The sequence below is a fragment of the Solanum stenotomum genome, chromosome 8 (assembly GCF_019186545.1).
Source record: "Solanum stenotomum isolate F172 chromosome 8, ASM1918654v1, whole genome shotgun sequence".
In the NCBI taxonomy this organism is placed as follows: domain Eukaryota; kingdom Viridiplantae; phylum Streptophyta; class Magnoliopsida; order Solanales; family Solanaceae; genus Solanum; species Solanum stenotomum.
Window position 1 is genome coordinate 28,771,040 of NC_064289.1, and position 10,202 is coordinate 28,781,241.

A 10,202-nucleotide genomic window follows, 5' to 3' on the forward strand; every position below is an offset into this window, starting at 1 on the left:
CAAGCCTCCTGGAGGATTTTGTTTTGGATTGTTCACTTTGGTAATAAATTTTACTTACCAAAAAACTAATATCATCATATGAGGTACTCGATGACTACACAAGTTAGAAACATATTGTCATAAAATGGTCTGAGTTTCCAATCAGCTTAATGTTGCTATGACGATTGTACAGTAAAACATCAAGAATTACTTATATTGTGACGAGTAAACTGTAATCGCAAACAAAAATTTACAAAGAACAAAACTTAGTCAAAAAGTTAAAGTTAAGAGAGGAAGAAGAGCTTACATGTTCTAAATGAGTTTGTTATCATCACTTGAAAATCCTTAAATAGCCAAAATTCAATTTTCTCTGTAAAATTTTATCATGAGTTAGCTTTGAAGAAGCAAAAATTAGAAGAATCTGATATTGACAGAGCTCTTCGCAATATTTTCTCCATTAGAATGAGGTTAGTACTATTCAATAGTGATCCAAATTTATAGACTATTTATCATTCTAAAATTTATCAAACGTGCAAGTACATTTTAAGATAAAACAACCAGCAATTAATAGCTTTGCTACGCAGAACCAGAACAATGAATTGATGTTTCAGGTAAGTTTTTACTTATATGGTATAATCAAGGATCCGAATAGTCATTCTCTTGAATTGGAGGCTGATAATTAGGGTGTTGCGCTAAAAAAAATTCTTTCAATTGCTTCAGTTCTTTCATCTCATTTTGAAAGTTAGACATGCAATCCTTCAAAGACTGGTTTTCCTTTTGAGTTGAACGTAGCTCAGCCAACAATTTAGCTTTTGAGGAAGTCCCACCTTTCAAATCTGTTGCTTTTACTTCACCTCCAAAGCCAAATACATGACTACGACTTTGAGGTCCAAAGCATTTCTCAATAATTTCTATGCTAGAAAGTGATGGTTCAGACTCTACCAATTCTTGAATTTGAGCCTATAGAGTGTATAGAGGAATTTTTTTTTTTCAGATCCCATAATAACTAAATGTTAAGAACATGTTCAATTAACCAAACACACGTGCTTCTCGATTGTTTCAGAATCAACTAGTGTGTTATTCTTCTTGCGAGTCTCGTAAAAGATAGTTGCCAAATCTGGTGGATTGCCATCTTTTCCGCCCTTTACATAAAAGTAAACATGTCAAAGAACGGTTCATCAATATTAAGACAGAAAAAGATATGATGGTAACACCTTTTGATAAATAATCTCTCCAATTGGCTTTCTACCAATATGATGAAGCATTTTCCGCTTAGCTCTATTTATTGCGTTTCTATTGCTTCTCGCCTATATTTGAGTAACAACATTAAATTCAAATGTTATAAATAAATTATCAAAATGAAATCATAGTATGAAACAAATTACATAATTAGGTAATATGTCAAACCTGAAAATCTTTTGAAGTAAAATGTTCTTTTACCAACCACTCCCATTGCTTCTTTTCTACCCCCTTAGGCATATTCTTAAGAGCCTCTTGGATAGGCTTACCCTTCACATACTTTTCATGCAATTGACCTCTCCATTTATTCCATAACTCTTTCATCCATCCCAAAACATGATCTCGATGACTATTCATGTCATCACTATCAAATTTATCCTATAATGTATCAAATTGAAACATGAAGGAGCACACTAATTAAGCAACAAGAATTGTATTAAGAAGAGAGTAGCCCAAGAAGAACTTGAAATACTTAATCCGATTACCTTAACAACAGCCCCCATGTGATTTAGCTTTTCCTCCTTAATGTGTTTCCATGATGATAATCCCAACGGACATATATTACGATCACGAACTATTTTTCCCAAGTGCCTCGAAAATAGATTACTATTCTTCCCAACTGTTCTATTATTGTAAAATGTCACTTTTAGCTTTTGTCCAATATCAAGTGATGCAACTTGTTTGCACTTGTTACTTCCTCGAACCTTTTAATCCATTCCAATAGCACATGAACCTACATTTACATAATTTATAAATGGTAGAAAATATTGTACATATGATAAACTTGTGATCAAATAGATTTCAGAAATGAAAGCATACTTGTTTCAGCTGTTTGGGCAGACTGTTTAACTTGATCAATAGGAGAAATTGGAATATCATAATGCAAACTCTCTTTCTCATGAGCCAAGGAAGCTTTATTTGTTGTTCTCAATCCTTGAGATAAACCTAATGCAAGAAATTATATCAGTAAAAATACTTGAATTAAATTAAATTAAATTATGAAAAAGAAAAAAAAATTAAGAAATCATACTTGTTTCAAATGTTGGGGTAGACTCCATAGCATCATCAGTAGAAAGAGAAAATGCAACATCAGTTTGCATATGCTCTTTCTCAAAAGCCAAAAACTTTTTATTCATTGTTCGCAATCCTTGAGAGAAACCTAATGCAAGAAATTGTATCAGTAAAAGTACTTGAATCAAATTAAATTCAATTCTGAAAAAGAAAAAAATTTAAGAAATCATACTTGTTTCAAATGTTGAGGGGGACTCCATAACATCATCAGTAGAAAGAGAAATTGGAACATCAGCTTGCATATGTTCTTTCTCAAAAGCCAAAAAAAATTTATTCATTGTTCGCCATCCTTGATCAGCAGAAGGTCTTGACATGTTTTGACTAACATAACGATCATTTTGATTGAAAGATCTCCCCTCATTTTCAGAATCTTCAATTGAGCACATAGATTTAAGCCCTTGATACTTCCCTTGAGCACCTAGTGCAAGAAATCATATCAGATAAACATTAACAATAAATTAAATGCAATTCTAAAACACAATAAATTGTAGAATCATATTTGATGAATTTGTTTTGATGTATTGCATAAGTTCATCAGTAGATGAAAAAGATAGAATATGTCCTTTCTCAACACTCAAGTAGGTTTTGTTCATTGTTCGCACTCCTTGAGCATTAGACATAGATCTAAGACCTTTTCCTTGTCCCTTTGCAACCACACCTAGTATAAGAAAATCGAAAATAAAAAATTCGTATTAAAATTCCTCGTACAAATTAATAACACAAATAAAAATAAGAACCCATACTTGTTTCAGTAAATTGATTGTACTGCATAACTTGATCAGTAGATGGCGAAAATGGAATATCAGTTCTTGACACCCCTAAAGACAACATAGATTTAAGCCCTCTTCCTCGTCCCTTTCCTATAGCACCCGGTGGCACACATGCATATTTAGTAGTAGCTTTCACCCTAGATGCCACCTGATTTTCATCCTTTGATGGTTTCATATCAAACCTAACAAAAAACAAAGACAATGTGTTAATAAAAAAAATGAAAAAACATTCTAAAAATCATATACTTGGCAAAAAAAAATGAAGACACTATAAAAATAATGTACTAACAATAATCATGTATCAAAATGTATAATAATGAATATGCTAAAGCTTAAGGAGATACTTCACCTCAATCATTCTTTTTCGTTTATTTTGTGAAGAATTTTCTAAATCTTCAAATTCATTGTCCTTTTGTTGCACAATTTCATAGGAATCATGACGTTGTACCTTTCTCGCTACACACCAACCTCTATTGGAATTATCATTAGCATAAAATACTTGAGAGGCTTGATCAGCTAATACAAAAGGCTCATTTATTTTCAAAAATCGCCCCCAATTTACACTTACAATGCCATACTCATCTATTTTCACTCGTTTTGTCTTATCATATGCATCAAACCATTTGCATTCAAACAAAACAACTCTTCTATCCGTGAATTGCAATTCAAGAACATCGGTTAAAACTCCATAGTAATCAATGTTGTCACTATGTTTATCAGTTTCACCAACGACAACCACACCACAATTTTGAGTTCTTAAATTTTTATCATAAGCTTCTGCATGGAATCTATATCCATTAACAATGTAACCATTATAATGTAATACATATTTAGTAGGACCATGTGAAAGTGCAAGGAGATCTTCCATGATCCGACTATCATCTTCTTTATGCAATTGTGCAACCTATCAACAAGATAAAATTGTTGACTTCTAAATGAGTAACTCAATATTAGATTTCCAAATTTGATGTGTATATATTACTCACCTTATCTTGAAACCATTCAATAAATTGTCTATTCCATTCATCATCAGACAAGTGTTGAGTAGAATCTACATGAATTTGTGCAAACTCTCTACAAATTTAAATTGAACCACAAATGTCATACAAAAAAATAATCCTAAAGAAGCAAGGCAATGAAGTATGATATGTAGAAAAAAATCATACTCTAGAAATGGTAGAACTTCATCGCAATTCTTCAGTATGTAGATATGTGCTTGCTCTAATTCATTTGCTTCAAGATCACGCTGTTTTGGAGCCCCCAATGTTTTTCCAGATTGACAAAATAGAGATAATCCTCCATCAAATTTTTTCAAACCACCATCATAGTTTCGTTCTGGCCTATTAAATTTTGTGTCAATTGTATGCAGATATCTTGAACATAAATTCATACATTCCTTTGCAATGTAACCCTCTGCAATACAACCTTCTGGCCAAGCCCTATTACCAATGAGAGATTTCAAAAAATATAACCATCGTTCTATGGGATACATCCATCGATACTGGACAGGTCCACCAAGCATAGCTTCATTAGCTAAGTGAATAGGCAAGTGCACCATGACATCAAAAAATGAAGGCGGAAATACCTTTTCTAACTTGCAAAGAGTTATAGGAATTTGAGCCTCAACCTGCTCCAAGTCATCAATCCTTAATAACTTAGCTCCAATCATATTAAAAAATAAAGACAATTCAATTAGTGGCTCACACACTTCTTTGGACAACATACCACGTAGTGCAAGAGGGAGTAAATATTGGAGAATAACATGGCAATCATGACTCTTTAAACCAGAAATTTTGTGATCTTTCAAGTTAACACACTGAGAAATGTTGGATGAAAATCCATCTGGAACCTTTAAATTCTTCAAAAACAGGCAGAAATTGTGCTTTTCTTGTGGAGATAAGGTGTAACATGCAGTTGGAACTTCATATTTTTCACCTTTCTGGATAGGGTGCAACTCCGGCCTTATATTCATTTCTTTCAAATCTAGCCGAGTATTAATAGTGTCCTTGGTCTTTCCTTTGGCATTCATAATTGTCCCCAAAATATTATCACATATATTTTTCTCAATATGCATAACATCCAAATTATGTCGCAACAAAAGAGACTCCCAATATGGAAGTTCAAAAAAGATACTCTTCTTGTTCCAATTATCTTTTCGACTATCATGTGATATTTTGATTCTTTTCTTTGGTTCCTTTGTTAACTGTAACCCTTCAAGATCTTGAACTTGATGAAGAATCTCAATACCAGAACGTTTTTTCGGTGGGAGCCTCTTCTCTTCTGTACCATCAAAGGACTTCTTATCATTCCTCCATTTGTGATTACGAGGAAGATAACGACGATGACCCATAAAACTTTCTTTCTTACAATTGGTCAATCTGATTGAGGAAGTATCTTTGTTGCAACATGGGCATGCCAATTTTCCTTTGGTACTCCATCCAGATAAATTTTCATATGCTGGAAAGTCATTGATGGTCCATAACAAAGAAGCATGCAGCTTAAAATTCTGTTTGGTTGATGCATCAAAGGTCTCAATACCAATATTCCATAGCTCCTTCAATTCTTCTATTAAAGGTTGAAGATATATGTCAATTGCATCACCTGGACTATCTGGACCAGGAATAAGCATGGACATGATAAAGTTTTCTTGTTTCATACACAACCAAGGTGGTAAGTTATAAGGAATAAGTACCACCGGCCAAATGCTATATGAGGTTTTTGCATTCCGAAATGGTTGAAAACCATCACTCGCAAGTCCAAGTCGAACATTACGAGGCTCGGCTGCAAATGAAGGATGAAGTTCATCAAATGATTTCCATGCCATTGAATCAGCTGGGTGCCTCATTATTCCATCATCAACTCTTTCGCCATGATGCCATGTCGTTAGAGAAGATGTCTTTGAAGACATAAATGACCTTTGAAGCCTAGGTTTTAATGGAAAATAGCGTAAAATCTTTGATGCAACCTTTTTACCCTTTTTGTTCTTTGCTTCCCCGTTACGTTTATCAACTTTCCATCTAGATTCACCACAAACTTTACAAGAATCAAGTAAGTTTTCTTCCTTCTAATATAACATGCAATCATTTCTACAAGCATCAATTCTTTCGTAGGAAAGCCCAAGATTTCGAATTACCTTCTTTGCCCCATAATATGTATTTGGCAAATCGGCTTCATCTGGCAACAACTCCTCTTTTAACATTTTTAACAACATTGTAAATGACTCATTACTCCAACGACTCATACTTTTTATGTGAAGCAACTTAATCAAAGTTGAAAGTTTTGAAATTTTTGAACCTTGATACAGTGGCTTCTCAAAGTCTCCCAATAGGCTATAAAACTTTTTGGCTTCAACATTTGGTTCCTCTTCAAGTGAATCAACACAATCAACATCTAAAGCGTTTCCATAATGATTAGGACAGAAATCTCTTAAAATTTCTCGTATTACATCCTCATTCTCACAATTTTCTACTTCATTATCATCTCTATCTTCACATTGTGATTCTGGCTCACCTAAGACTTCCCTATGATGATACCAAAAGGTATAATTTTTAATTATTCCATATACTTTCAAATGTGTTCTAACTGTCTCACGTGTTCCTAATGTGGTATTACAACATTTAACACACGGACATCGTATTTCATACATTTCTCCTGTCCTTTGAAAAGCATAATTCAAAAAATTTTCCACCCCGATAAAGTAGGCCTCATTAAGTCGATCATCAACAAGTTGCATCCATTGCTTACTTGGTGTCATAACCTTGGATTATATATAAGAGTTAGATCAATCATACTTTAGGATAACAAATTTACTAAGATGAACATTACTTTCTATTAAACTAGTCAATCATCCTAATAATTAAAAAATAAATATCTAAAATGGACTAATAACATCTTTTCTTTTAATTGAATATGTGCTGCTATATATAATAAAACTAAAAGGTCTTAACAGATGCGACATCCTAAACCTACTACTGAACTTCAAATAAAGACGACAAGTTTAACTCGCAGACATCCACGTGGATGTCGCATAATATAGTACAGAACACTACACACTGTGAGTTAAACTATATTATGAGACATCCACGTGAACTAATGACCTTTTTCATGTTTCACAAAGCTAAACTTATCAACAACTTCTCCAACAATTTTTTTTATCAAACTACATGAGGATCCAAACAATTTCAATAAAACATATAGCATCTAATTGAAAACAACAACCACCAAAACAACAATGACAAACAACCACAAATTTCTATGTAGCATAAGATTTCAAAAATGCACGACAAGTAGTAACTTTAGAAACCAATATGCAGCACTAGTTATAGTAGAAAATAACAATTAAAACAACATTTGAAACACCACAAAAAGGAAACTACAATCAAATGCTTTATCAATGCTCATTCACAATTTCGTTTCTTTCTCGTCTAATCTTTTTAGTGTCACGTTATACTTAAAAATTGAATACAATAGTTATACAATAAAAAAACCCATTCAAATTCAAAGCACATAAACTGGGAACTGAATTAAAGACACTAATGGTAAAAATATTCTACATATTCATCACCTGATGGAAATTTTTTTTGCAATGCCAGCCTTACCAAAATTTCTTGGCAGCCCTAGCAATTATACAACCCTAACAGAGAAAATCTTAAATAAACTCTCAAATATCTCCTCTTTGAACCTCAACCCCAAGCCTTAACTATAAAACTATGATTTTCAGTCCTTACACAATAACAATGAGTATCTATAAGAGCCCAATCACATAAAATTTGACCAACAGAAAGAAAAATGGTAGATTTACAGAAAAAGAAGAAGGGGGAGATGAATCAGGAGGAATAAACTTTCTTTAGATGTAGATACAAGTTGTAGGTGAAACGTTTTTCTTCCAATAATGCCTTCAAGCTTCAAGATTTAGGAGATTTTTCTGCCAATAATGCCTTCAAGATTCAAGAGTAAGGAGACTTCAGAGCTATGCACAACGATTTTGGCATATTGCTAGAGAGAGAGAAAAATCTAATAGCTTTATCAATGGATTTGGGGGTTTTAGGTTATAACTATAGTGGGAGAGAAATTTTTTTAGAGCCTTTTAGTTACCGCTCTTCCTTGTAGTTCTCGCTGAAAATTTCATTTAGGGACAAGTTTATTTGTTATTAGAAAATAATATAGTCAAATAAAGACTAGTTAATAATATCATCCTTATAAGTATATTTTAGGGACCATATTTATAACTTGTCACTATATTTTGGTCTTTAATAAGCCTTTTTGTTGTAGTGCACGTGAGGTGAGGACCTAGGTCGGTGGAAAGTTGTATATATTTTCTTCTTTGAGTTTTTTCTTCATTTTAAGCTAAATATACAGAGAAAAAATAGAAACCCATTTTTAGGATCAATTGAAATATAGATTTTCTCGACGTAAGTCCTTGACGAAAGTTGTTCTACGCGTTGGGCTCATCATCGTGGTATAATTTGTTTTATCGATTGCGTAACATATCACATTTTAGTGTTGGGACAGCAGGGGTTTGAGTATATTTGAAGGTTTTGAGGTGAATTACGAACCTAAGATCGAGGTAAGACCCTTCTTTCATCGACCCTAGCTTTTATAAGCAGCAAATAGCAATTTGCGACGGAAATACATATCTTTTATTGTATTGTCATGGTATCTTTTATGTTGTGCGTTGATTATGGTCCTACCTTGTTGTAGTATCGAGGGAGTTATGAGTTAAAGTCTTTAGGCCACGTGAATTTAGCGAAAAAGGTATGTTAAGGCTATTCTCTTCCTGTGGCATGTTTCCTTAAAACTTAGGAGCAATGTATTTAAGTTGTTATCGTTGTTATACTTATAACCATTATTGTTGATTGTTGGCTGCTCGGGTGCGTATAATCCTCTCTTATCGGGATTCTTACTCAGTAGTAACATTCGTATGTGGGACACGACTTAGAGGCTATTTGTATAGGTTGCCTATAACTAAATTGCTCACTTTTAGTTGTTGGATTGTTATTGTTGCCTTTGGGCTATTGTTGTTAGTTGCAGGAAGGTGATCTATGCCTAGCAGGGCTATGTTTTGCCTACAAGGCTATATGGATGCCTAAAAGGGCTATGAGTTGCCTACGGGGCTATATTGATGCCTAGAAGGGCTATGAGTTGCCTACAGGGATATATGTTGACGCCTAAGAAGGTTATGTGTTTCCTACAGGGCCATGTTGTTGTCTAAGAGGGCTATGAGTTGTCTATAAGCTATGTTGATGCCTAAGAGGGCTATGTGACTGCCTGCGGGGCTAGGGGACTACCGATAGGGGTATACAGGTTGATTGGCACCTTTCGGGCTTGTGGGGGCCTGAGTAGGTGGTCTTGTGTGCTGTTTGTACCTACCGAGCTTATGGGGGCTTGGTTAAGTTGTTGTTTTATTATTTTTAATAAATTTAGATTTAGAAGCAGGTCAGTACAATTATCTTATCCTTAATTTATTTATCAGATTATTCCAGTATATCAGGATACCTCATCATAGTCTATTGCCTTTCATACTCTGTACATTATTTTGTACTGACGCCCCATTGCCTTGGGGGCGCTGCATTCATGCATGCAGGTCCTGACAGATGACCGAGTAGACCTCCATATCAGCAGGATTGACTTTTATCCGATTGATCAGCCCCTTTCCTCCGGAGCTGCCAGAGTTGGGAGGTTTGTTACCTTTTGTTGTATATATTCTCATGGGTAGGCTGGGGGCCTGTCCCACCAATCTTTACTACTCTTAGAGGCTTGCAGACTAGTGTGTGGGGTTTATAGCTACGTTATGGCCATGCTGGCCTATGTTGTTGGTTTGCTGAAGCTTGTGAGCTGTTTGATGTATTGTACTGATATTTACCTGTTTTTAGTTTTGGTATAGATATCATGGTGGCCTCGACGGCCCAATCAGGACTTCTGTGCTAGTTGGATATTTCTTTATATGAACTCTTGGGAGTAGCTGGTTCTTTTGTAGATCTGTTGACAGGGGCCTTGCCGGCCGAGGGCTTAGTTTTAAGCCGAGATATACTTGTTTGTTTTCTTAATTGCATGTGACTGCCATGCGCTAGTAGCAAATGGTTCAGCAGGGTCGGCTCGGGCCTGAGTTGGCTTTAGGAGTCAGTTGCGCCCCTTGAATTTGGG

General features: G+C 34.6%; 2 protein-coding genes across 3 annotated transcripts; both read right to left on the reverse strand.

Moving 5' to 3' along the window:
* Positions 1–615: 615 nt before the first annotated feature.
* Positions 616–2,276, reverse strand: LOC125873685 (uncharacterized). Its single transcript, XM_049554559.1, has 7 exons — positions 2,249–2,276; positions 2,069–2,163; positions 1,704–1,922; positions 1,387–1,596; positions 1,194–1,286; positions 1,023–1,121; positions 616–939 (listed from the first exon to the last, which is right to left on the reverse strand). Exons 1-7 carry the CDS (start codon positions 2,274–2,276, stop codon positions 616–618), a joined length of 1,068 nt encoding a protein of 355 aa, XP_049410516.1.
* An 883-nt stretch (positions 2,277–3,159) lies between these two features.
* Positions 3,160–5,945, reverse strand: LOC125873433 (uncharacterized). 2 transcript variants are annotated; one of them, XR_007447207.1, is made up of 3 exons: positions 4,226–4,303; positions 4,046–4,133; positions 3,160–3,241 (listed from the first exon to the last, which is right to left on the reverse strand). XR_007447207.1 is itself a non-coding variant. In XM_049554373.1 (2 exons), the coding sequence occupies exons 1-2, from the start codon at positions 5,902–5,904 to the stop codon at positions 3,236–3,238; spliced, it is 1,266 nt and encodes a 421-aa protein (XP_049410330.1). In that variant the 5' UTR covers positions 5,905–5,945; the 3' UTR covers positions 3,163–3,235. The 2 variants fall into 2 exon arrangements, 1 of the variants encoding a protein (XP_049410330.1); XM_049554373.1 differs by lacking the exons at positions 4,046–4,133; positions 4,226–4,303 and adding an exon at positions 4,645–5,945 and having other exon boundaries at positions 3,163–3,241.
* Between the last annotated feature and the right edge of the window lie 4,257 nt (positions 5,946–10,202).

Bases quoted from the DNA above. Each gene is read 5' to 3' on its own strand.
- LOC125873433 (XM_049554373.1), bottom strand. From the start codon at position 5,904: ATGAGGCACCCAGCTGATTCAATGGCATGGAAATCATTTGATGAACTT.
- LOC125873685 (XM_049554559.1), bottom strand. From the start codon at position 2,276: ATGGAGTCTACCCCAACATTTGAAACAA. The intron at 1,923-2,068 runs GTTAAACAGTCT...ATGGATTAAAAG, and splicing joins CAATTTCTCCTATTGATCAA to GTTCGAGGAAGTAACAAGTG. The intron at 1,287-1,386 runs GTTTGACATATT...ACTCAAATATAG, and splicing joins TTACTTCAAAAGATTTTCAG to GCGAGAAGCAATAGAAACGC.